The 27,674-nt window shown below is 53.6% G+C and overlaps 1 protein-coding gene across 1 annotated transcript in view; it reads right to left on the reverse strand.

Annotated features, from left to right (window-relative positions):
- Window positions 1-27,674, reverse strand: part of USP43 (ubiquitin specific peptidase 43) — a 211,940-nt gene that overhangs the window by 34,755 nt on the left and 149,511 nt on the right. The window contains exons 7-8 of the mRNA XM_048817556.2: window positions 19,996-20,158; window positions 13,635-13,746 (exon numbers count right to left, since the gene is read on the reverse strand). Of these exons, the coding sequence (XP_048673513.2) occupies window positions 13,635-13,746; window positions 19,996-20,158 (275 nt within the window). The remainder of the gene's footprint in view (window positions 1-13,634; window positions 13,747-19,995; window positions 20,159-27,674) is intronic.

A 27,674-nucleotide genomic window follows, 5' to 3' on the forward strand; every position in this document is an offset into this window, starting at 1 on the left:
CCGAATCTGCATTTTCCACCAACCGTCGGGTTGAAAAATGTCGCCCCGTTCTACTTGCAGGCACTAGTGACATAGGGTGGGGGCGATAGAGGAGCTGATGTGCTGGCTTGTGTGACCAGGCTGATGGCATAGAAAGCACAACCGAGGGGTTAAAACGTGAGGGTTACTAACTCTGCACTTTGGCTTTAGAACTCACCTTTCTTTCCTCCCTTAGCATTCCTGAGCTAGGTGCATTAACCTCCAGCTACAGTGTAACGAACGGTAACGGGCATTAATTTAGCACCAGCTGCTGAATCAATGCCCCCTAAGCACTGGAATCCCTCCCTGATTACTGCCCTCCTGTGTCTGCGGGCTGGGATTCTGCAGAGCAGAAAGTGTAGTGGGAGTTAAAAGCTCTTCGTTCGGTGGGCTCCCAAAGGTAGAATTGAAAAATACTCAGGCTGGCTCAGAAATGATTGAAACGGGGCTTCTGGCCTTACGTGAGAACCGCAGAAAAACTGCAGAGGAAAATAAACACATTTAGGAAACTGCACGGGGCTCTTCAGGCCCTGCTCCTCCACCCAAAACACTGTCTGTGCTGAGCTGATACCTCTGGTCACTCATGGCTAGGCAGCAGTTCTGCGGAAAAGGACCTAGGGGTGACAGTGGACGAGAAGCTGGATATGAGTCAGCAGTGTGCCCTTGTTGCCAAGAAGGCCAATGGCATTTTGGGATGTATAAGTAGGGGCATAGCGAGCAGATCGAGGGACGTGATCGTTCCCCTCTATTCGACATTGGTGAGGCCTCATCTGGAGTACTGTGTCCAGTTTTGGGCCCCACACTTCAAGAAGGATGTGGATAAATTGGAGAGAGTCCAGCGAAGGGCAACAAAAATGATTAGGGGTCTGGAACACATGAGTTATGAGGAGAGGCTGAGGGAGCTGGGATTGTTTAGCCTGCAGAAGAGAAGAATGAGGGGGGATTTGATAGCTGCTTCCAACTACCTGAAAGGGGGTTCCAAAGAGGATGGCTCTAGACTGTTCTCAATGGTAGCAGATGACAGAACGAGGAGTAATGGTCTCAAGTTGCAGTGAGGGAGGTTTAGGTTGGATATTAGGAAAAACTTTTTCACTAAGAGGGTGGTGAAACACTGGAATGCGTTACCTAGGGAGGTGGTAGAATCTCCTTCCTTAGAGGTTTTTAAGGTCAGGCTTGACAAAGCCCTGGCTGGGATGATTTAACTGGGAATTGGTCCTGCTTCGAGCAGGGGGTTGGACTAGATGACCTTCTGGGGTCCCTTCCAACCCTTATATTCTATGATTCTGTTCTTTTTTTTAAAACCCGAAAAACAACACTGGTTAAACTGAAAGGAGAACTCATGATTTTTTTTAAAGCAAAAGGAAAATGATGCCAACCTCTTATACAGAGCTTTGCACCAGTAGATCTCAAAGTGCTTCACAAAGGACTTCTCATTACAGCTGACAGGTGGGGAAACTGAGGCACAGAGCCGTACAGAGATTCACACAAGGCCACCCAGCAGGCCAGTGCCTGAGCTGGGAATAGTATACAGAAATCCCAGAGCTCTCTCTACTAGGCAACCCTGCCTCTCTAAAAGAAAAGAGAATCAAACTGCTTGGGAGCCCAAATCATTATCCCGGTGGGAGCTAGCTCCTGCTCTCGGCGACAACGGTGTAACCAAGGTCGGAGTGTTGCCCTAGATTTAGAAATGAGCCCAGTACCCTTGAAAGGACGTACTGCAGAGGGTGGGTTTTTAACCCACCCAGGATGGACTGCGGGTGTAGAGGTCTGTAGTTCCTCGGTGAGGATTTTGCCCCCCTGCACTATAGATGCTGCTGGGACAGACAATCTTGACAAAGCAGAAGTTCCATCTTGCCCTGGAAATTTTCACATAGCATTAGAAAACCACCAGACTCTACCCAGATCTTGTGACGCTCTCCCTTTGACAGGCAGATGAGACCTAACCACTAGCGTCCGAATCCTAGCTCTCTGGCCAAGTCCCACCCGTAGCCTTGGGCTAGTAACGTCATTGCTGTTTCCCCATCTTGCAGGGCTGTTACGAGGGTTAGTTAGGCCCAGATCTTGAAAGGTATCCTATTGAGTCCAGTGGGAGTTAGGCGCCTAAATACCTTTGAGATCTAAGCCTATCCTGCTTGAGACCCTGAGTACTCGACCGGCTAGCCGTAATGCCATGGCTTCACTATTGTTATTCAATCTCGCTAGAACAAAGCCAGCGTGGGTAGGCCCACATGTGCTGCAATCCCACCTCCCTCTGCCTGCAGTGTAGACATATGCTGGATCTCTGGTGTACCCGCATGGCTAACTTTGGCCTGACCCTGCCAGCCTTCAATGATTTAAACAAGTGAGAACAGCTTTTAGAGATCAGCTAAACCACCCCCAGTACGGAGTCAAACCTTGCCCCCCTCCCTGCGGGTTGTCTTCATCAACATGAAAATTACCAATCAGGCAACGTCATTTTCATCTCAAACCTTCTCCCTATGTTTGGCTGCTCCTGTGGCTCCACCTTCAGGACAGCTCAGCCCACACCCTAGGTCCTCTCACTTTCCAGAGCCTGCCTCTCTTAACAAGCCTTCTGCAATGGTGTGTAGCAGAACCCACGTTCCTTCTCCCAGCAGCACTACCTGTTGGAGGGGAGGTTTTGAGGCAATCCCTGTTGTAGCGCTCTTAGATTGTTATACCCTCAGGGCAGGGATCCTCTCTTCCCATGTGACAAGTGTGGTTACTATTACGGAGCTCACTGCAGACTAAGCTAATAACAGCCACAGCAGCAGTGCACAGCCGTGGGTTCTCTCAGGTGCAGGGTGCTCTATAAATCCCAGACGTTATTTATTAATGACATTACTAATTACTGCAAAGCGGGACGCTTGCTGTGTGCAGCCGGCACAATCTCCCGTAGGCCCTCGCCTCATAAATGAGTCTACCATCAGACCCTGGGGCACGGCAGCCTCACAGCACCCCCAGCCACGCGTTCTCATGCCATCGCTGGCTCCAGCCTTCTGCAGCCACCAAGGTGAACACGTGTAAAGAAGCTGCAGCTGCAGGCGTGACAATCTAGCGAAATGGATCCATCTCTCAGGCTCCTGCTGAGAGGCCTGCTGCAGGAGGCAGTGTGCAATTTCACACTAGGCATGGGCATCTATGTGTGCCTGGCACATCCCTGAGGCAGGCAGGGCCTGGCTCTGGCAGCGGGGGGCTGGGAGAGACAGCTCAGGTGTCTCCCTATGCTCCCATCCCCACCAGGGTGATCTATTCCTGGTTGTTTGCAAGAACAACGTACCCCAGGACATGGTGGGTTCTCTGTCACTTGGGGCCTTCATCACTGGGTGTCTTCGTAAATGATTTGCATAGCTCACCCAGGAGCGATGGGTGGCAAGGATCAGGTGCAACAGAGCTGGTCTCTGGCAACCTAACGAGCGCAGCTGGCCTGCAGCAGGCTGCCCGACTGGCTCCATCGCCGGACTGGTGAATAAAGTCAGTAGACTGGCTCTCAAGCCTAGCCACGGTTCAGCAGCTGCTCATAGCATTTGCCCACGGCTGTGATAATTCCTGCTTGTTCCCCGGCTTTCTCCTGCCTTGCCCAGCTCTGACCTTTGGCTCCCATTCCTGACTTAGGCGCTGACCCTTAGCACTGGCCTCTGACCCTGGGCTCCGATTCCTGGCTACCGACTCCTGCTCCAACTACTAGGCCTGACTCCTGCCCTGACCACTAGGCACAACCGCCCATGTCCCAGTCTCTGACAATGGGCTGGAGGCAGAGATGATTGGATGCCTGTGCTATGCAGGAGGTCAGAGATCACACTGGTCTCTTCTGGCCCTAAAATCTATGACTCCAGGGATGGGCCTGGACCAACCCCAGCAAATTGAAACGCCCCCTGCGACTGGCCATAGGGACTGGAGCGCTGCAGCATGGGTCCAAGCACATTACCCCGCCTTAAAACAAAACCAGCTCCTCCTTTCACCAGTCAGGAGGAAGAGGCCCTGCCATCTCCCCGGGACATTGGCCTCACTAGGCAAGGTGGGCAAAGCACTTAGCTGGGACGGTGCTGTGGGCTGTCTTTTGCTATCTTTGCTGCCCATAAGGAGACATCCCTGGAGGACTCTGCTCTCGGAGAGCAGGGGAAGCTATTGCAAACAGTTACCTCTGACTGTCATCCTCTGAAGGCTCCTGTAATTGCTGCCTGCTCAGCCAGCCACCTGGTCTGACAGAGCTGGGGGTGTTTTATTAGGGGAGTTTATCTTCCTTAGGTTTGTGTGAATTTGTTCGGGGAAGGCTGTGCTACCTGTGGGCACTGGGGTCTGCTCTAGGTCATCCGGCAGCACTGTAATGAACTGGCTAGTGTGTGTATTTAGAGGTAACGATTGCCATCTCCCGCACTCTACTTGATGAGATCAGAACTGCTTGCTCTGTGCCATAGGCCCTGTATTGATAGCTGCAAACGGAGATTCTCCTTTAGCTCAAGTGGTAGCAGGAGCTATGCTCTTGGAGGGTCTGAGTTCTCTCCCTGTAGCTGTCGTGAAGTTCCAAGCAACACAGTGTTGTCTGTGAAATTCCTCGGTGGCTACGGATGCGTCACAAGAATAATACCATTGTTACCTAGGGGCCTTTCATCAGAGGATTTCCATGCGCTAAAGCAGCACTAATTATCTTTTACAGCCCACTCAAGCTGTGAGGCTGGTAAGCATTACTTTGCCCATATTTCACACAGGGAAACTGAGGCACAGAGGCATTGAGTTGCCCAAGCAAGTCAGTAGCCAAACTGAGAACAGAGCCAGGCATCCTAACTCTCAGTCCCTCATTTTAGCAATAAGACCTGTCTCCCTATCCTAGGGCAGCGATTAGCAAGAGGGACCCCATCTCTGCTTTGCAGCCTCTCTGGAATCCCGAGTGGCAGTCTGGCTGAGTCCTGGCAGAGCACTTGTTTCCCCACCACCTCGAGATCAGCTGCTCTCTGTTAACAAGCAGCCGGAGGCTGACGCTGCCTCTCTGCAGCACTGTGTCCCTTCAGTGCAGTTCAGAAGGTCACAGCAGCCCAGCGCGGCCCCCTCTGCCAGCCCGTCTGCCCTTAGAGCACTGCGTGGTGGCCATCTTGGTTGTGACCTCTAGAGCTAAAAGCATCAGCTCCCACCTTGAGTTAAAGGCTCACATCACATAGCAGCCAGCTATGGCAGCCTCACCTCCTCACTGGATCAAATATCCAGAGTGCGGGCAGAGAACACACACTGGCCAGTGGGTATGTTAGTTTATGGCTCCACCACTCCTTCCTATGGAAAGGGACAAGGACCCCCCGAGTGGTTATCTGCCCCGGGGCGCCATTTCAGATTTTTTTTGAGGGGGTGTGGGATTTAGGCTATTTAGGCACCTGAAAACTCTAGGGTTTTTTTTTCAGATAATAACTTAGAAATTAGCTGACAGGAGCATCGTATCTAATTCCTATATAAAGAAATAAAAAAGATATACAAACACCAATTAATGTCATATTTTAAGTTTATATGTAAATGTAGAACACTCAGGAGATAATACAGCAAGATATTCCCAATTCCAAATCTTGAGGTATCATAAGAATACACTGGGTCAGACCAAAGGTCCATCTAGCCCAGGATCCTGTCTTCCAACAGTGGCCAATGCCAGGTGCTTCAGAGGGAATGAACAGAACAAGTAATCATCGAGTGATCCATCCCTTGTTGTCCACCCCCAGCTTCTGGCAAACAGAGGCAAGGGACACCCAGAGCATGGGGTTGCATCCCTGACCATCCTGGCTAATAGGCATTGATGGGCCTATCCTCCAGGAACTTATCTAGTTCTTTTTTGAACCCTGTTATAGTCTTGGCCTTCACAACATCCCCTGGCAATGAGTTCCACAGGTTGAATGTGCGCTGTCTAAAGACATTGTTTTAAACCTGCTGCCTATTAATTTTGTTGCGTGACCCCTGATTCTTCTGTTATATAAAGGAGTAAATCACATTTACTTATTCACTTTCTCCACACCAGTAAAGATTTTATAGACCTCTATCATTACCCCCCCTTAATCATCGCTTTTCCAAGTTGTCCCCGTCTTTTTAATTTCTCCTCATACAGAAGCTGTTCCATACCCCTTGTCATAACCATACAGTTAAGGGTAGCCTAAAATTCCTCCTTACCTGTAAGGGGTTAAGAAGCTCAAATAACCTGGTTGGCACCTGACCAAAAGGACCAATGCGGGGGAAAAATACTTTCAAATGGGAGTGGGGGGGAAGGCTTTGTTTGTGCTCTTTGTTTCTGTGTTCTCTGCGGAAGCAAAAAAGCATCAGGTGAAAAAACTCCTTTTCCTAAAATCATCCTAAAATAAGTCTCAATATTGCAAAAAAAGTAAGTAAATAAGGCAAGGCACGTTAAATTATCTTTTGTTTTTAGCTTGTATATTTTCCCTGTGCTAAAAGGGAGGTTTATCCCTGTTTTTTTGTAACTTTAAAGTTTTGCCTGAAGGGGAATCTTCTGTGTTTTAAATCTAATTACCCTGTAAAGTTACCTTCCATCCTAATTTTACAAAGGTGCTTCTTTTACTTTTTTCCCCTTATAATAAAGTTCTGTTTTTTAAAAATCTGGTTTACCTATTTGGTTGGTAAATTATTCTCAAGCCTCCCCAAAAAAGGGGGTGAAAGGGCTTGGGGGGATATTTTAGGAAAACAGAAACTCCAAGTGGTCCTTTCCCTAAATCTCTGTCTAACTCACTTGGTGGTGGCAGCTGTACCCATCCAAGAACAAGGAAGAATTTGTGCCTTGGGGAAGTTTTTAACCTAAGCTGGTAAAAATAAGCTTAGGGGGTCTTTCATGCGGGTCCCCACATCTGTACCCTAAAGTTCAAAGTGGGGAGGGAACCCTAACACTCCTAATCATTTTTGTTGCCCTTTTCTGTACCTTTTCCAATTCAAATATATATTTTTTGAGTTTGGGCAACCAGATCTGCACACAGTATTCAAGATGTGGGTGTACCATGGATTTATATAGAGGCATTCTGATATTTTCTGTCTCATTACTTATCCTTTTCTTAATAGTTCCCAACATTCTGTTCGCTTTTTTGACTGCCGCTGCACATTGAGCGGATGTTTCCAGAGCACTATCCACAATGACTCTACAATCTCTTTCTTGAGTGGTAACAGCTAATTAAGACTGGATCATTTTGTATGCATAGTTGGGATTATGAGTAACAGCCGTGATAGTCTGTATGCGCAAAAAGAAAAGGAGTACTTGTGGCACCTTAGAGACTAACCAATTTATTTGAGCATAAGGTCACGAAAGCTTATGCTCAAATAAATTGGTTAGTCTCTACGGTGCCACAAGTACTCCTTTTCTAGTTGGGATTATGTTTTCCAAAGTGCATTACTTTGCATTTACTTTCCTATATCAGTTTTGGAGCCTTAAAACAAGAACTAATAACTTTAACCATTAAGTAAAATTCATGCTGAATATTTGCTCAACATCACTGTCCTTACAACATCACACCAATCACCCTCGAACACCCACATACTTTTTTATTTTCATTTATATTACCTTCTGGAAAATTATAAGCAAGCAAATATATGCACTCTTAATTTGTATATCTCATTTCTCATTAAAAAGTTATTAAGTCTAAAGTAGTTGAGTTTCCCCATAAACATTCCTCTAAAATATGGAATAACTAACAAATTAGAGAAGAAATTCGTTTTGGCGCTAATTTAAAAAAAAAGGAAAGGTGAAAAGATTTTAAAGTGATAATTGGAAAGAAAATATTACAACAGATTGGCCAATGTGGGTTTCCTATCAGCTCTAAGACACCTGAAGGTGTATTTCCATTAGATAAAAAATATTATCACCTTTTTCCAATGGCAATGTGTTTTCTTTTCCTATTAAGTTACTCAGTAATTAGAAATAAAGTCTTAAACATCATAATCTATTTATCTGATATTTCCACAACACAAAACCACACTTCAGTTCAAGGTACCAAAGGTGCAAAGATTCAAAACATAAAAACAAATTTAAAAATGGAACTTGCATTTACAAACGATTGATCTAAAAGCCTCTGGAAACTGTTCAGTTCAATAATGTATTACAGAAACCCTGAGTATGTATCTACAATGACCCAACTGGATGATTCTCAACCGTGCCTTAATGAAAACATAATATGACACAATACATCTTAAATGTTATGAAGAAACTGTGCTCTCTAAACAATGTCACTTCAAGGACATACTCATGTATCAAGGAAGTTAGTAAAGAGACCGGTTCCAAGGCTGTAACAACCTGGCAGACTATGAGCTCTCCATGAATTGTTAAAAAAAATGTCCCACGGGTCCACAGACTAATTCAAGAAAGAAAAAGTTTATTGTCTGATTGAGTAGCAGAGCTACGTACAATAACTTCCTCTGATTTCCACCAGGAGCAACTGAAACGTCTAAGGGCAGCACTGGCTGTTACACTGACAATAAAACTGCTCTGCTTTGTGGGGGAGACTCATCAGGTCTCCCCTCCGCCAAGTCTAGCCAGACACTGCTCTCTCCTGGCTCTCATCCTATCAGCTCGGCACCCGGGAGCTGTTTACCCATGTGAAGTGCTATGGTTACCGCTCTGGTCCCAGGGCTGCAAGCGCTGCTGCTGCTGGCTGTGGGGGCTGGCAGGGGGGGTCAGCTCTCCTGCTGCCGGGCATGGAGCAGCCGACACTGCCAGGGAAACATTTCCTGGAGCTCGGGAGATGCTGGTCCAGTTCCTCGGGGACAGCCCTGTGCCAACTCAGACCACAACTCAGGGCTTCAGGTTCCCCCCAGGGAGAGCGCGGAGAAGCGCTTCCTTTGCCTGTTTACACTTTGCTGTGGTGCAAAACTGAGGGGCAGCTGGCCCCTGCTAACTGGCACCCCTGCTTTGCCCCCTCTCAAAGCAGGGTAGGTCTGCTCTGCTCACTGCTGCTGGCTCATGAGCTTGCTGTTTCCAGATGAACCCTTCCATTACTCCAAGTTCCCTCCCTTGAATGCGCCCAAGCCAGCACACTGACCAGAGAAAAGGCTGCTGAAAGCCCTGTAAGGGAGGGCACTAGGCTGACCAGATAGCAACTGTGAAAAAACGGGACAGGGGATGGGGGGTAATAGGCGCCTCTATAAGAAAAGGTCCCAAAAAATGGGACTGTCCCTTTAAAAACGAGACATCTGGTCACCCTAGAGGACAGGGTCCTCCAGCTCACTGTCTCATTTCAGCCTGTGCTGGCCTGGGCAAACCAGTTCATTAATGCTTCGTGGGCCACAAACCCGAAAAATCCTAACCATTGGAGCTGGCAAGCCAGCCTGGCTTGGCCCAGGCAACTTCCCACAGACACCAGCTTGGTGGGGAACATCCCTGACTATTTCAGGGAAAGCAGTGGCAGGACGGCTCCCTTGGTTCTCTCCATTACCCGGCTGAGAGGAACTGCTGGTGTTTCCGTGGGGAAGGCAGTCAGCGCACAGAAAAGACTTGCCTTCCACTCGGAGAGCACTGAGGTGGGCCGGCAGCACTGAACCCACGGCACAAGGCACCGCCCAAGGCCTGCAGTGTTTGCAAAGGTACCGCGGCTACCAGCGACACCGGGGGGGATAGCCGCTGAGTTGCACTGCCGCTCAGCACAATGTAAAGGGCTGAGCAGAAAAGGGACTCAGCAGCCATATTTACAGCCAGGAGGGGTACAGAGGAAAGCAAACAGGCCTGTCTGTTTGTGCTTCCCATAATATGAAGCCACTTGTTGGAATTAGTAGCCAGTCTAGTTTAGAACTACTAAAAGGCTTTCACTGCTGCTACAGATCAGAGTCAACTAAAGAGGCTGGTTCGAACAGATAGAGCCTGGCAAGTGTCATAGACAATATCAGTGTTTGCCGTTATGTGCTAAGATAGGGAAAAGGTGATCTCATGCTTCAGGGCACCAGTTGATTGCCCCAGTGGTCAGGAAGGAATTTTTTGTCCCCATCCCCCGCACACACACACACACCATGCTGCACTGCACAATTGGTTAGGTGCATTATGGGAGGCTTTCATTTTCTTCAGAAGGCATGATGGATCTATGGGAAATCCTAGAGTCAGAAAAATCAATGCATTTTTTCCTGTTCTTAAGAAGGGTCTTGGTAGCCGGGTGGGAGACAAAACAGTTCTGGCATAACCCTGTGCAATCTCAATGGAGTGGAAGCCAATAGGGCTGATGGGCAGAAAATAGAGCGTTTGGCCAAGGTCTTGATTGATTTTTCCTGTACCTCGGGTTCTGAAAAGTTAACACTTGCTGGGTTTGATCTGGGAGGCTGTCTGCCTGAGGATTTCCAGCCGCCGCTTGCAATCGCAGCACACATACTATGCTGTAGAAGTCAGAGGGGTACGGGAATGCTAGCGGCTCCTAGGATCTGGTTTGATCACACCTAGACCTGCGCAGGGATAGATGAGCGGCACCATATAGACTCTGGGCTCAATTCACCCGTGTCCGAATTCTGCTCAGTACAGAGGTGGTGGCACCTGTAGTTACCAGCTTCCTCTGCAACATGGGGCACGAGTCACTCACTGGTTTGAACTAGTGTAAATAGTGAATTCTCTGTAACTTGGGGTCTTCAGTAACTCCGCCAGAGGTTGGGCTCTGTTACAGGAGTGGGTGGGTGATGTTCTGTTGCCTGCGATGTGCAGGAGGTAAGACTAAGTGATCGTGATGGTCCCTTCTGGCCTTAAAGTCTGAGAGTCTATCCAACCCGCTGCCAATGGGTAACCAAAGCTATTCAGTGAGAACGACCCCCGGTGTCAGCCCACTGAGGTCCCTTGACTTGTTCTGGTGTTACACCAGGCTGTGAGAGGCCAGGCAACACCAGTGGTTCCATGCCCCAAGAGGAGCTCTCCCCAGATCAAACAGACCTGGCTGATTGCATCGTTGGGGATTTTCAGGTCTGTCATTTCGGGGGCCCTGCTCCACGAGCCCACAGGCAGGGCATGCGGGATAGGGGTACATCCACATGGGGGGCATAATTCCCAGCATGAGGACACAAACCGGTGCTGGCCCCCATCGAGACAGAGAGCTAAAAACAGGGTGCAGCATGGGCAGCAGGAAGGGCCAGCCACCCACGTGCATGTACAGTATCTCAGCCAGGGGCACCCTCAGGGGGCAGAGCTCAGCAGTGCTAGCCTGTGGGGAGTTGGGGGGAGCTGTGGAGAAGACCCGGCTGAGCTGTTTTACCTGCATGACATCCAGCCCTGCCCTGAGGGGGGAGCTCCATCAGTGCCGTGATTTGTACCAGTCCAGCGTACCCTGCTTTCAAACTGTACCTGTGCAGACTGTGGCTTATAGCACTTTTGCCTTTCTGCCCTAGCAGCCCAGGGTTCCAGTCCAGTGTGTACAAAGCCAAAGGAATAAGTCAAGGCTCCCTTTGCTAGCTCTGGGGCATGGATCTGGAAAAGTCTCCTGCTTGCTTGTGGGGAAATAAAACTATTATGACCAAGTCCAACTTCAAAAACTACCCAGATCAAAAGGCCCAAAGTTGGATTTAGAGATTTTCATCTGAGCTCTTCCCCAGCCCTCTTCATATTGGGAATAAACTCAGCAAAGCATCTACAGGCCACTTTGGAGTTGGATGCAATAATCAATCTTCATTTTGCACAGGAATGTGATGTTGGGTCCCTCCTGGGTTCCGATGATGATTTAATAAGCTATAATTTAATTAAAATGCTATCCACTTGGAACAAATATGAAAGGAGATTAACAGGCACAAAAATTAATGTAACATTTAAAATTCATCTTTCCCCCCGGGAGCGGGTTTCTAATGCTTTAATAAATAGATCAAAAGTTTATAATCTAGCCACAGCCACCTTAGAGATTGTGTCTGCGTTTCCACAGCTAATAAAAACTTACATGGCACGTAATGTTGCACTTCCTATTTCACAAGCCAGGGGAGTAGATGTGGGTGGAAGTCACTTCCCTAGGTAACCCATTCCGGTGCTTCACCACCCTCCTAGTGAAATAGTTTTTCCTAATATCCTACCTACACCTCCCCACACTGCAACTTGAGACCATTGCTCCTTGTTCTGTCCTCCTCTACCACTGAGAACAGCTTAGCTCCATCCTCTTTGGAACCCACCTTCAGGTAGTTGAAGGCTGCTATCAAATCCCCCCTCACTCTTCTCTTCTGCAGACTAAATGAGCCCAGTTCCCTCAGCCTCTCCTCATAAGTCATGTGCCCCAGCCCCCTAATAATTTTTGTTGCCATCTGCTGGACTCTTTCCAATGTATCCACATCTTTTCTGTAGTGGGGGGCCCAAAACTGGACGCAATACTCCAGATGTGGCCTCACCAATGCCGAACAGAGGGGAATAATCACATCCCTCGATCTGCTGGCAATGCTCCTACTAATGCAGCCCAATATGCCTTTAGCCTTCTTGGGAACAAGGGCACACTGTTGTCTCATATCCAGCTTCTCGTTCACTGTAATCCCCAGGTCCTTTTCTGCCGTTTGTAAGCACTGAATTTCAGATTAACCCCCCCCCCCCCCCCCCCCCCGGTAATTCTCAGAGCAAAACTCAGCCAAAATTGCCTGGTGTAGTCTGATTTCACACTGGGGCTACAAAGATTGTCCCGCACTACACCATAAATTCAGGCACCAGGGTTGTTCAGAACCTGGAACATGTGTTCAACATGTCAGTGATTGTCAGCAAAATGTTCCAAGCAAACCCACTGCGAGTCTGTAAGGAAATAGGAAATCAGGCGATTTCCCCCTGGTTTCAGCTCCCACCGCACCCGGTTCTGCTGGGATGAAGCTCTCACAAGCGGGGTGGCTGGGTTGGGACGTTCCCTCTGTGTAAGGTTGCAATTTTTTTTTCTATATGAGAAAATAACTTCTCCCATTCCCAGCCCCCACTTGCCCAGAACATAGACACGGCCGAGGAACTTTGCCCAAACAATCAGCAAGAATGGAAAATTTTAGCCCCCACAGAAAGCTCTTGGGCTATGAAAACAGGCTTAGAAACTGGTGCGAAGGATCGGGGGAGTTAGGGCTAATGGCACCTGCTCTTTGGTTGTTTTATCTATTGCACGCATGCACGATGGCAGAGTACCCTCTGAGAGCCGCATGGCCACATTTGTAATGGTGAGAGCAATTACCCGTTGGAACAATTTACCAAGGGTCAGGGTGGAGTCTCCATCCCTGACTATTTTGCACTCAAGAGCGGATGTTTTTCTAAAAGTTCTGCTCTGGGAATTATTTGGGGCGGTCCCATGGCCTTTGTGACACAGGGGGCCAGACTAGATGGATCACGATGGTCCCTTCTGGCCCTGGAATCCATGAATCTCCACCTGTGTAAGTCTAGAGAAACTCTCCTGCTACCAATGGGTTCCTCCGGATTTACACCGACGTAAGAACAGCATCCGGCCTGGCGAGTCAAACTCCTCCCGAGTGACATGTTGGAGAGGAGAGTTGGGATCGAAATGCAGGAGATTCGTTAGAAGGGGGTTGGGAACGCTTCTCCCCAGGCAGGTTCCCTTTCCCTACAGCATGCCGGGAGCTTCTGGTGGGCGCTGCTCCTTAGCCACTAGCTCAGGCAGTGCCCAGATGTGAGCAGGTCCCACCCTCTCCCCGTCCCGACTGGCATCAACACACCCAAAGCAGGGCAATGGACTGACCTGCACCTGAGCCTCACTCCTTAACAGGTAGCGTATCTTGCTGAGGATACTCTGCTGGAGCTGCTCCCATGAGATGGCTCTGTCTTCTCTCGTCAGCAGCGGGGGGCCAAACCTGGAAAGCCACAGACAGCAGGTTGGAGACTGCGCTAGAAAAGAAATCACTGGCCAATCCGGGCAGGAGCCATCTCCTTAATGGGCAACCACCCCTCACTGAGCCTCTCAGGCGTCTCTGGCCATCCCCTCTCCTGTTCAGGGGTGAAAGCCCCCGGTGTGCTAGGATACGTCCTAGGGGCTCTAGCTGGTCTGAGAGAAGGGAGCCCCAAAGCACACAGCCATGCAGAGAGAAAGCACTGCCTAGCAGTCAGAGCACAGCACTGGGTACCTGAATTACTGCCTCCATTCGTCAGAGGGATAAATGCAGACAGAGCGACAGCATGCACACAAGGAGTCAATGGAAGATCCTGAAATGGAACCCAGGAGTCCGGGCACCTGTTATTTTGCTCCATCCATCCATCCATCCATCCATCCATCCACTACCTTCTGAAAACCACCCATTACTTGGCGATCGTTGCAACATTCAAGACAAGGTGGCACAAATAGGGCATTTCTGGGGTTCCCACAGCCATCCACTGGGGAGTTTCTTGCACCTTTTTTTAAAGCATTCGGCACCATTCACGCCCTGAGGGAGGTTACCCGGCCTCATGGGGCTGCTGCTCTGCCCCAGGCTCACTGGGGACTTCAGCAAGTGCTGAGCTATGCAGCCTAGGGTGCACGAGCGCAGGGCAGCAGCCAAGAGGAGATGAGCCCCAGGATGAGGCTGGAGTGGGTAGGAAGTGGCTCGCCTGGCCACGGCTGCTGGGACAGCAGGGCTCACACCCACACTGGGCCCGTCTGGGTGAAGTGTAAGTGCTTCCCACTCAATTGCACTCTATAAAGCGCAGTGCATGACAAGCCATTTCCCAGGCGATAATGTTTTACTAGCTGCTTCGAGCACACACAGAACGGTATTTAATGGGATTTGTGATGTGAAATGCGAATTCATTACCAGCTGATGGCGGCCCGCCAGCCAGCGGTCTGTGTCAGAGCTCCTAGCAGGGCACGCTGAGCCGCTCCCCCCCTCGGCCCGAGAACCAGCTTGAAAGGAAAAGAAATATGGGCTGGGCTTAGCGTCACCGGGGGCCGAATGGCCCAGCTTGACCAGAAGACCCAGCACAGGGATTCCAGGAGCAGCACCACCTTCTGTTCCCCTCCCTGGAGCCCTGCCCCATCCAGAGGAAGCAATTAGCGTGCCAGAATGCCTGCTTTCTCCGGGCTTAATGACAGCCCAGCTGCTGGGCCAAGCAACAGAAAGAAAATCACTTCCAACAAGCCCCAGCTTCTGCTTCATTGCCCACTTGTTCCGGCGTCTTCCTTTCCAGAGATATCAAGCAGGCTCGGCCTGGGCTCAGGAAGGGGGAGGCAGAGGCCTGTTCCGGACTGAGCCACTGTGTTCTCCATCGAGCAGGGAACCAACCGATGGATCCAAACCCCTGCACTCGGCCCGGCCCCGGGGACCGAACGCTGTGTTCGCAGACCCCACCCAGCACGGGGTGGGTGCAATGACACGACGTGAATCAATGGAGGAGTCTGTGCATGCATGAGAGGCCTCTGAAAGTCAGGGGTATTGCTAACGTGTCTGGAGAGCTGGCAGCCCCTAACAGGAGGATGCCAGGGTAGGATCCTGGCTGCTGGAGATGGGAAGGGCCAGGAGACCATTCTCTGCTAGATCATGTTTTCATTGCTGGGCCGTTTTTGGTGCTAAGAAATCTTTCCTGGTGACGCTCACAGCCAGCACAGGGAGGCATTGATGGGGCAGGTGCTATGGCCCCCACCCCCACTGCATCACTGACTGACCCACTGAATAGCCAAGCTCCCAGCTTGGACTTTAGGCAATGTTGCTTCTCACCTGCCTGCCAGACTCAGGATGGGCAAAGAGGGGTGGGTCAGACAGGAGCTGAGGAGAACCTGGCCCAGGGCTCAAACCCAACCTTGCCTGAGGCCCCATTGATCAGTTCAGCTCTCGCTTATGCCCACAGTCCTCCAGGTTTCCCATTTCCAGGAGCAACTTGGAGCAGAAGCATTGAGACTGTTCTTGTGGGAGCTGCTGGCGCTGGCAATCCAGAGAGCCCGTTTACAAGGATCCTGCCTGAGCAACGAGCAAATAGCTGCCTGTTGCCAGAACGACTCTGAGTTTCCATTAAGGGGAAAGCAAACCAAGGGAGGACAGAGCCCATCAGAAAGCATGCTGTGTGCATCTCCTCTGGCATGCTCTGCACCCAGCTGAACACAAAATGGCTTCCTGTCCCAGCAGTGTCCTTGGGGAATAATTCAATGTACAGTTCACAGGAGTCACAACAGTTACAGAGCTCTGCTTCCTGCGCTGTTCCCAGGGAAGTCCCAGCTCGGACGAGCAGGCATGGGAGAAGGTGTGGCGGGGCTGATATTGCCAGAGTTACACAAAACCCGTGCTTCTGTTTGTGTCTCCGGACAGACACACCCCAGTAGCTGTATATACCATACCTGCCTCTGTCTCTCCATCACTCCTCTGCACATGCCTGGCCGTGCATGTCACTCTACTCCCAGAGCAGCCAGGAACAACCATCGAAAACACTCGTTCTAACTGACCAGACTCACTATTGTCTCTTTATTGACACTCACGCTATGTATCTGACACACAAGAAAGGGCCCAGAACAGCTCGTTGGAACACAGATACGGCGTCGAGCTGTAGACTTCGGATCCTGGGTTTTGGTTCAACCCCTTATAAGGGCTGGGGTCGGTCACAAATTGTGGACTTTCCTAAAACATGGGCGATTGTGAGTCAGGCTAAGTTCTCTGAGAAGGCAGCACAGCCACGTGGGTAGGATGCAGGACTCTTGGGTCTCATTCCCAGCCATGACTTACTGCACGATCCCGTGCAAATCACGCCCCAGTCTGTGCCTCAGTTCCCCATCCATAAAATGGGCTTAGCGATACTTACTCTCCTCTGTACAGCACTTACAGCTGTAGAGGGCTAAGCAAGAGCTAGGTGTGGCTATTAAAATAACACTCATCCAACCCAGACAAATCCCAATTCTGGAGCATTCTTCAATCGTTTACACCAGCGGTGGGTAAAAAACGGCCAGTGGACCAGATCTGGCTCACCAGCTGTTTTAATTCGGCCCTTGAGCTCCCACAGGGAAGCTGGGTCTGGGGCTTGCTCCGCTCCGGCACTCCAGCCGAGGAGCAGGGTTGGGGGCTCCACGTGGCTCTTGGAAGAAGCCTCATGGCCCTGCTCCAGAGCTCCAGCCGAGGAGCAAGGTAAGGGGCCGCTCCACATGGCTCCCGGAAGCAGCCGCATGGTCCCCCAGCTGGAGCCCTCACCCCCCCTACCTGCACCCCATTCCCCTGCCCCAGCCTGGAGCCCCCTCCTGCACCCTGAACTCCTCATTTCTGGCCCCACCCTGGAGCCCGCACCCCCAACCAGAGCCCTTACCCCCTTCCACAGCCCAATCCCAATTTTGTGAGCATTCATGACCCGCCATACAATTTCTATTCCCAGATGTGGCCCTCAAGTCAAAAAATTTGCCCACCCCTGGTTTACACAGATGCCACCATTTCAGCCATCAAAATAAACCAATAAATAACTAAAGTTTGTCAGCAAATCCAGGCTGCATCCGAAAAGGCAGCCTGCACTGCAGGAGCAGCAAGGAAAAAGCAGACATGTGCCTACAATTCCCTCTGCCCTTTATCCTGACACATGGGCTGAGGGAGTACCACACAACAGCCACAGCACATGAGAGGAGACACACCCGATGCTGGGATAAAGTCCCAGCCGAGTGCAGAGTCAGCGAAGAGGACAGAGCAAAACCAGAGTCCCAGAAAGTTCAGAGCAAGAGTGAGAAAAGGAATAACCCAGCCACGGGAGAAACAAATTCCTGGACCCTCACGGATTCATACACCTCCTGGCTCCAGTTCAGCCCTGCCAGTTCAGCCCTGCCAGGAGCTGGCTCCCACCCAAGAAAGCCAGGTGGGGGCACCATGCTTATGCCCAGGGCGAATTGGGCCCAGCAGGTGCATGAAACAGAGAAGAGACCCAAGGAAGGACAACCCAGTCCTCCCCCCAACACGCACACATGCAATGCCCATCAGCTCCTCCAGCGGGTGATCTGTGACAGAACAGCCCCGACAGCACATGGCCAGGGCTGTACCCACCGCGTTCACCTCACACGCCTGCCATAGCTGCGGGGAAGGCCCCGGCTCGGGGTGGGCATGGTCAGTGTGTCACATCTGTGACCCCAGCATGTGGCTCCCAGCTCTGCGGGGGCTGTGTCGGGGTGCCAGAGGCATTGGCATGGGAGCTATTACACTGAGCCTCCTCGGCTGTATGGCTCCAGCTGCCACAATGGCCACCGGCCCCTGGGGCATCCGACGAGCAGCTTGCTGCTGGCACGACCCCAGCTAGCCAGGGGCCATGCTGACCTACCATACAGCCCTCTGGGACACAGGGCCCCTGTGAAGGTCAGGCAAAGCATCACTGAAATGCAGGCTGTGAAAAGCGCTGGGGAAGCACCGGGCTCCCCCCGTCCCTGCCAGCGGGAAGGTTAACACTCAACACTGGACAGACAAGGCCGCTTGTGGGACCTCGTGCACATGGCTCCAGCCCTCCCTGACTCGGTTTCCTTCCCTACGCGGACAGCTGGCCAACCTCCCGCCAGTGCGAGGCCCAGGGCCCGTGGGGATGCTCCGCTGAAGGGGCTGGACGAGTGCTGCCAATGGCATTAACATTCCCGACCCACAGCCGCTGACAAGGGGTGGGAAGGATCCCCAGTGAGATGTGGGCTGCTGCCTGTCTGCCCTCTGAGTGCCCTGCTGCACTCCTATGCCCTCTGCCCCACTCTGGTTCTGGGCCGTTCCAGGGAGCGATGCCCCACGAGACGGCCAATGTGGCATCATCTCAGAGATGTGGAGGCAAGGGGGGCCTGTGACTTTTCCTCCAGCCCTCCCCCCATACACATACCCTGACAACCCCACCCCCGGCCCGGGCAGGGAGAGACTGAGATGCCCTGTGACTGGCACGGCCCTCCGAGAGCTCAGATGGGCTCTCAGCGACAGCTCTGCCCCCAGGAGAGTGGGAGGGGGCAGCGGCTTCCCTCCTCTGAGCTGTCTTTGGAAGGAGGATTGAGAGGCCAGGCAGGGTCCTGAACCGGCGGCATCTGTGAGCATCCCTGCCCCTGCGCATGGAGAGAGGAGAACAGAGCCCCAGCGTGGCTGGGCCCAGGAGAACAGGGATCAGAGGGATCAGACAAGGTACTCGGTAAATGGCTTTATGTTGCTGGAGGAGGAGAGGCTGGGACGGAGTCCTTGTCCCCGAGTGAGGGGGGCACAGAGCCCCCTCATGGCCAGATAGAGTATTGCAGCAGCTCTGCCTCAGTTTCCCCACTCTCTTCTTTGGCGATCAGACTGATCTGGCCCTCCACCCCCCAGACAAGTCCCAGCTGCAATGACTGGCAATGCTGACCCCCATTTCCGGTCTGCAGTCCCACCACCCAGGGCCTGGCATGCTCTCCTGCTGCCCAGGGCCTCGGGCAGTCTGTGGTTCCTGTCCTGAGCCAGGCTCCTTGTCCCATGCAGGCAGCCTGTCTGTTCTGCTTCCCCTGCCTCTCAGCATTGGCAGCTCAACCCAGCTCAGCCCAGCCACGGGGGCTACGCGGGGCAACAGCTTAAGTGCAAGAAGCGGGGGGAGTGGCTCTGACAAAAGGGAGTGGGCTCACTGGCACAAGATTTCAAGATCAGTTCTGCAGACCCAAGAGGTTCAATCAAGCACCTACCATTCCTGGTGCTTCGTTAATAATAATAACAATAACAACAACAACCCCAGCAGCTAGCTCTTATATAATGATTGTCAGCAGCCGCTCTCAAAGGAGGCCAGTGGCATTATCCCCATATTACAGAAGGGGAAACTGAGGCACACAGAGGTGAAGTGACTTACCCAAGTCCACCCAGTAGGCCAGTGGCAGAGACAGGAATAGACCCCCCACACCCTCCAGGTCTCTGGAGCCCCAGGACAGTGCTCTAACCACTAGACAAGAGATTCAGCGACTCGGCCATGGCTTGCCCGCTCCATCCCAAGGAGACGGGTGCCATGAGGCATCCAGCGTGGTAACACAATGGATCCCGGAGAAGCCAGCAGGAGCTTCTCCGTGTGGATTTGGGCAAGTGCACGTTGAACCATAATGAATTTGCAATTGCACCCTCCGGTTTGCACTCCCGGCTGCACAATGCGTGCACCGAACTGCATGATAGGCACATTCCCCAGCATATAATGGAGGCAAAGCGACATACCTGGCAGCTTGCAGTCCCGTCCCTGCTGTGTTGCAGAGGAGAAGCAGCACTCTTCCACCTCCACCATGGTGCAAGAACTCCGAGGACATGGCCCCGGCATGGGGCAGTCGCTGGCCTTCGGGATCGGAAGAGTTGGGGGAAGATGGAAGGCTGAGGGGGCAGCCTGTAGAGGAGAAATACAAGAGCAAGAGGGCAGAGAATGAATCCCCGAGCCAGGGCTCCGGCATCGCACGCTGCAGGGGGCACGTATGGAAGCACTGAGCAGGGGACAGTTACCGACTTGTTACCCCAAAGAGAGCGGGGCAGTGAACTCCTGGCAGGCCGGTGACCATGGAGGGCCAATGACATGCTGCCTCAGGCAGGCCGCATGACTCAGGAGCCCGCCGGTGGCTCCTCCTCCCTCTGCCAAGACTGCACACTGGGGAGATCCGGTCCACCAGGCCTGGCTGTGCGCTGGGCTCCCCTGCTCCTCACCAGTCTGTGAGGCATTGGTGACCAGCTTAGGGCCTGTACATTTCCTCCTGCCCTGACGGATAAATCCACTGAGTAAGACTACTTTCCTGCACCACCGCGGGCAAGAGGAATCAGAAGGAGTCCCCGGCTGAGCACTGATCCATTTGCAGGGTGCGCGGCTGGCAAGAAGGGCATGGCCCAGCCCACGGAGCACCTGCCATCTCCCGACCTTCTTACAATCCGGGCTGGGCAATTAACCAGTCTCCGTACGGTTGGGAGAGAGCAGGAGATTCTCCGTGCAGCTGGGCTGCCACGTGCCCCAGCTCCCAGTGCCGTACGCTCCATCTCCTCTGACGCTTTCCCATGCCAGGACTCTCAGTTAGCATGGAGAGGTAATTAATCACTGCCAGGCTTGTCTGGCCGCACGCCGCATCGCCCAGAATTACACAGGCGGAGGCTGCGGAACCAGATTTCCTGACAGCCTGAGGTTTCACCCCCCACCACCCAACAGCCTGGCACCTGAAGCATGAGACTAGCTCCGGTTCTGATGTCTGATCAGTGCAGGTGGAGTTTTAGCCACGCAGAATTTGTCTCCTTCCTGGGCTCTTTGCTGTTCTTTCCCCCTTCTCCCTGCAGAGCCACTCCCCACAAACTAGAAACCACAGTGGGGACTGACCGTGGCGGGGCTGGGAGTGGTCAGTGGTTTAACCGTGTGGTTCGCCCACTGCCCCTTTTGCACTCAGCAGCAGGCAATCAGCTCTCCTCCGATGGGCACAGAGCACAAGGACTTTGGGGGCTGGCGGGGATGGGGGAGAGCAGGGACAGGCACAAGAACCCAGCTGGCCCATCCTGGGTGTCACCCGAATGTCAACCCCCCCTGAACCACATGCCACAGGGTGACACTCGGCCGAGTGATGCCAGGCAGAATGAGGACGAGCCCTGGGCGCACACACAGCCCTGGCAGAGAACAGGAGACTGGATGCCACCTGCTCCCCCCCCACACACTCTGATACCGTCACGCCCCTGGCGCCTCCCCCGAAGAGCCGGATGCGCTGGTGCAAACCTTCCTGGGCTGCTGCTTTCTCCAGGGTCCACATTTTATTCCCCCCCTGCTCCATTCTGCCCTTGAGTGCCAGCCCCCCTTCCAATCCCACCGACAGGTCCCTGCCCTGCCGCTGCCCCCACCAGCCCAGCCGAGCGCTGCCTTGAGATCTGCCGGCAGGCAGAGTCCAAAAGGCCAATGCATCTGAACCAGGCACTGCTCGGACGGCTTCCAGCTACAACCAGCCCCTCCTCTGCTTCGCAAACCTGCGGCCGAGCCCCTTGACACGGGAACTGTTACAAGAACCGAGCACTGATCGCACTCCGAGGAACTCAGATGGAGCCCCGGCAGATCTGGCAAAGCAAGAAACGAGCTGTAGGGAAGAGTAACACCAAGGTACTTGAGCCAACAGGGCACGGGCACAGCACGGGGGGGTGGGGGAGTGTGGGGCCTAGAGGGGTACAGCGGGTCAATGCACCAGGCTCTCATCTCCAGACACCACCTCGGTTGGCAGGTCACAATGGGCTGAGCCCTCGATTCAAGTCCCTAAGGGAGGGGTTGCTGCACAGCACTTGGGCGTGCTTGGCAGGCGACACGGGAGGTGCCAGGGCTGGAACAGCTGCGGCAATGTTGGAGTACGGCGCATTGACAAAGCAGGGTGGGGGCAGACTGGGGAACAAGGGGGCTGCACAGCGGTGCAGGACTCAGGGGCCCTGGCAGAGCTGTGTGTGAGAGGACTAAATGAGAACGGTGGGGTGGAGCTGCAAGATCGGACTGAGGTGCAGCAACCACAGAGATGTGTGGAAAGTCGGGGCTGCATTTCCCTGCAGCCAGTGCTGCCCCTCACCCGCTCACTCCTCATACCCTCCACTGTTTTACCTGAAACCCCGTGATCCAGCTGGCAGAGGCTACAGCCTGACACTGACCTGCGTGTTTAGGGTGAAATGGCCGTAGAGACCTTCCGGGCCCCGCTCTGGGGCCTGTCTCTGCTCCCTGCATTGCACTCTCTGGCCCCATCCCAACCACGTGCCACACAGACAGGGCCACTGGATCCTACTGGGCCAGATGTGTGCTCCAGACCCCATCTCCAGATGTGCACAGCTGCCCCTTGCCAGGCTAGACCTGATGGGATTTGGAGCTTGGCTTCCCCTGATGTCAGGGACGAATGGAAGCGATCAACATCTGGATGCTGAGAAGAGCTGTTGGATGATCCCTGGAGCTGCCGCCTTACACCCGACTGCTACTAATAATGATCATTATTCACCCAGGGGACTTGCTGTGAGGGCTGAGTGCCCCTGGCTTGTGGAAGATCCAGGCCCAGACTCGCTCCAGCTGGGCAGCAGGCAGGGGCCTGGGGCAACACGGGGCAGGCTGCCCTGACGGGTGCACATGGGGAGAGGGTGGGGGCTGGCCAGGGTGGGCTTGTGCTCTCAAGCATCCTTCTGCACCAGCCCAGCTGCTTCGGGAGCCCTGCCTGCAGCGTGCAGCTGCCCCCCTGTTGGACACACCAAGGGAACAGACAAGCCCACCCTTGAGGGGAAGCATCCCTCAGGCCCCAGGGCTCCAGGCCAGCCCTTAGAGTTATGATGATTCCTCCCTGCACCGGATGAGGAGAAACCAGCCCTTGAGGGAAATTAATCCAGTCACTTCAACCAGGTCCTTTGTGCAGATCTGTCCCCATCCCTGATGTGCCACAGAGCACAGCAGACGGAAGCAGAGCCAGGCATGGGCTGAGGGGTACTGGCAAAGCAAGAGGGGCCAGGCATGCTCCATTCCCTAGCCAGGGTCCGGGCAGCCCCTTACTGGGGAAGGCCCCTGGTGGCACGGGCTCATTTCTGAAGGGCGATGACGGGACACATTCTGGGCTGTCCGAGAAATCTCTGCAGTGTTGAGAGGTATTGGCTGGGTGGGAGGGGAGCCCAGGATTGAAGGTGGGATGGGGGGCAGCGGGGTTAGGATTTGTGCTCACAGGCAGCACTTGAAGTTAGGGAGCCCAGAGCTGGAACAGCAGGAGGGCTGCAGGTCAGGAGTGAGGGGCATCGGCAGAGTTGTCAGGTAAACGGTCCAGCACGTGCATTGCACTTGGGTTTCCCCTGCCACCACCAACCGACTCGTCCTTCCCAATCACCCTGCCAATCACAAACCCCACCCTGCTCGTCCTGCCCCACTCCTCGCCCACCAAACGTCACTCGGGACAATGTGCCTCTGCACCAGAATATGAAACAAACTTGTTTGGGGAGACGCTCCGACACGTTTAACACCCAGCGCAATGTTTCCATTTCCACAGAGCCAGCCGGTCTATCTGGTGCCCTTCCAGTCCCGGTACTGAGGTGCTTTGCAGAGGCCGAGGCGGCCCCGGTTGCTGAGGCTGGGGAATGCCAGGATCGCATAGCGGCCAGAGCCCAACTCTCAGCGTCACGGCTTGATGCTAACTTCTGGACATTAAATATTTATGGATATCAATCAAGAGCCAGGAGAAGCTGCTGCCTTGGGGACAATCCACGCTAAGCCTTGTACCTTGAAATACCGTCTACTGACCCATGTGCCGGCACGGTCAGGCTGTCAGAATTGCGCAGAGCACTGAGAGGTTGCACCAAGCTCAGTTAATTCAGCAAGGCCCCTGGGCCCTCAGCGCCGGGCTGTTCTCTGTCTCCTCCTCAGTCTCCTCCAGAGCAGGTTGCTTTGCTCCACATTTTGCCTCCACTTTGAGAAGCCCCTGCAGCTCCAAGCTTGTTCCCGTAAAGCCAGCCTGGAGAAAACCGGACGTGATCCTGTAAGCCTTACTCACCCGAGCTGCCCCACTCACAGCATAGGTGCCACACAGGGAGTCATGTTCTATCCACAGCCTGGCCATGGGACCTTTGTCACTTGCCTGCTTTGTGCCTCAGTTTCCCCCTCTGTAAAATGGGAATAACGATACTTGCCCACTGTGAGATCTGTGGCCTTGATAAGTGCTGAGTATTAATGTATACAGTGACCTCACAAACCCACTAATCGCTTCCCGCACTGCTGAAATGCAGCTCCTTCTGGCCTGCCGCATGGCAGCTGTTTAACAGCACAGGACAACAGACAATGAACCAGAACACCCCACCCAGTTCAAATGGCCCTCAGCTGAGCACTGCACACCACAGGAACACTCACCTGCAGCTCCCCAAGCCAGTGCCTCGCTGAAAGGCCTCGCTAGGAGGGTTCCCCGGGATTGGGACCCAGGCAGGGCCCCAGGGAAGCAGGATGTCTTCCTGCATTTGCCTTATTGAGCCATTTGTCTCCACAGCCTGGAATTCAAGCCAAGGAAGTTGTAGGTATCGGGCATTTCGTCCTGGGAATGTTTATAGCACCCCTTACAGCATGTACGTGTGCTAATGCATGCCCCTGGAATAGCCATGAAGGCCGCAGATCAGGATTGAGGAGCACCATCATTGCTGGGCAGGGGGAGCCCAGGGCGGAAATAGCAAAGGGTTGCAGATGGGGATTGAGGGGCCCCGGCAGAGCTATGGGTGAGTGAGTGAGTCCAGGGCTGGGACAGTAGCTGGGGCTGTTGGTCGGGAGTGCGGGGCATCGGCAGAGCTGTGTGAGGGGAGCCCAGGGCTGGGATAGCTACGGGGCCTGTGGGGTGGGAGTGAGGGGCATGGCAGAGCTGTGTGAAGGGAGCCCAGGGCTGGGACAGCCTTGGGGTCTGTGGGGGCTCTCTTCCCTGCCCACAGTAGTTGGAGATCACTCATGGGAGCAGAATCATGTCAAAAGAGCTTAAAAACAAGAACTGGGGCTTGCAGGGGATGTGCCCCAAGGCTGCCTTCCCCCAGCTGGGTGCCTCACTGCCAGGATCTTGGTGCTCGGGGCGAGGAACGCAGCTGGCCGGGAAGGGAAGGCTGAGCTGCAGGAGAAAAGTCTATTTCCCAGCGGCCTCATGCTGCGATTGCTGGGTTATAGATCTTAATAACAGGCCAGAACAGTGATGGAGCCTCACTGCCCCTACCACCACTCGTCCTGCAGCTATTTTCAGTGGCGGGCTCATCCACACGCACCTGGGAGGGACGTGATAGATGGCCACAGCCTTCAAGGGAGGCATAAGCCTAGGTAAGAGCCCGTCAAAGGAACAGATGGTCTCAGCTCCCACCTCCCAGCACCAGCCACGGCCGTTCCTCCTCACAGCTGCCTGGCCCACCTGAGGGCTATTTCTGACCAGCACTGCCCTGGGATGAAAGGGAGGGGAAACCTGGCACCAATCCCTGGGCCATGCCCAGCTGCAGCGAGAGCTGGGAGGGCTCAGACCCCTGGAGGCCAGGCTGCTGAAGGAGCTGCCCAACTGGGCCAAACTACAAAGGGAAGGGGACAAACAGGTGTGACTGGGAAGTGCCCCCAGCTGCTGCCAGAGCAAAGAACCACCAGCAGCTCCCGCCTGCCACCAACTGGCAGGGGCACTGAGTCCCTCTCCAGCGTGCTGGGGACGTCATGGCCGGCTGGCGGGTTCTGTGTGTCTGAGGCCCACACAGGAGAACAGCAGACCCCCAGGGAGAGGGGCCGTGGCAGGGCCGGGTGCTGCTGATGCCTGCCCACTTACTGCCCACCCCCCACAGCTCAGCGGGGGGCAGGCTGTGGTAGCGGCTCCGCACTCTGGTCCAACGTCCCGGCCTGGGGAGGGGCCATATCAGGACTGCTCCCGAGTCATCAGCCCTGGGGGGCATCTCCCCACCACAGACCGGCCACACTGCCAGGGGGACATGTCCTGCTCTTGTACTGCAGAGAGCAGACCGGACTCCAGGCTGCGAACCTGGGGAGAGGAACAGGCCTCCTTCCCCACAGCCTTGGCTTGGGCAGAGCACAGCTTTCCTGCCTCCCCATGCTATTTGCCTGTTGTCACTCCTCGGACAGGCCCAGTAAGCCTGCCAGAGAGGGACCTCAGGAGATCTGGGTTCTAATTCCTAGCTCTGCCTCGGGCGACCTTGGGCACATCCCCTGAGCCTCAGTTCCCTGTCTGTGAAACGGGGCTCTGATACCCTCCTCCCCCCCCACCCGCCCCACCTCACGGTGGGGAGGAGGGGCTCTATAAATGCACATGAGGTGCCCAGATAGCACAGTGAGGGGCCTCTAAAAAAGGCTATCAGGAAAGATGAAGTCCTGCAGCTATCCTGGACCCATGACCTGGTGCTTTCTGCTGCAGGGCTGAGCTCCCTAACAAGAGAAGGGCCCGATTGCTCATCATGTCTCAGACCTCACCAGTGCTCTGCTTGAAGAGAATCAGCTCAGCAGTTAATACTGCGTGACATGAAAGGATGCAAAGCCATGTCCCCCCGGCCGCCTTGTTCACCGGCCCCAGGCTGTGTCATCCTTGGCCGGAGAAGGAGCTCTGGTATTTTTATACTCCTCGGCGTTAGCTCCAGGAGGGAGATTTCCCTTCTCAGCCCAGTCCTGGTGCCAGAGACGCCGTGCCCTGATGCAGCTGCACATGTGCCTTATACGGTTCTGAAACACGCTTGGCACTTTCCTGGGGAACCTGAAAACACTGCTCCCCAGGGGGCTGCCGGGGAAGGAAGAATTAGACCAACAAGCTCCATTAGGCTAGATCTATTATTGATGGGGCTGCTGCAGGAATTGCTTTGTTCAGGCCTTTGCCTGCGGCTAGTACTCAGGGAACATTCTCTAGGACAGCAACTTCCACTTGTGTTAGGTGCCTTCTGCTTGGACTCAGACTCAGCCCAGGCCCGAGGTGGGGACCTCAAAGCACCCTGCCTGGGGTACGGGAACCTCCTATGCCTGGGGATGGAGCCTGGAGAAGCAATCAGGAGTCTGGCTGCCACCTGTTCCCCGGAAATCTGGAAAATTGAACACATTCCCTGTGGAGATTTTACAAGCGTCCTGCTTCTGGGCAGCACTGCGAGCTGCTCCTTTCTTGCCAAGTTTTGGATCATGTGTTTCCAGGCACACGCAGGACATGCAGAGGGGCAGTGAAAGTGAAACAGAATTGGGGCGGGGGGTGTTTTCTGAACTTCAAACAGTCAAATTTCATTTGGTGCCACGGTTGGGTCGGTTCTTACTTCATCAGTTCCAGGATGCCCACGGCCCACTCCAAGCGGCAGCGCAGCTCATTCCGGCACCAAGCAGCTGCAATAGCCCTGGTGGCAGCTAATCTGAACGCGGGTGGCATCTGAATGAGAAGACATTCCACACACCCTGTGTCACGGAG

The sequence above is a fragment of the Caretta caretta genome, chromosome 14, assembly GCF_965140235.1.
Source record: "Caretta caretta isolate rCarCar2 chromosome 14, rCarCar1.hap1, whole genome shotgun sequence".
NCBI lineage: Eukaryota > Metazoa > Chordata > Testudines > Cheloniidae > Caretta > Caretta caretta.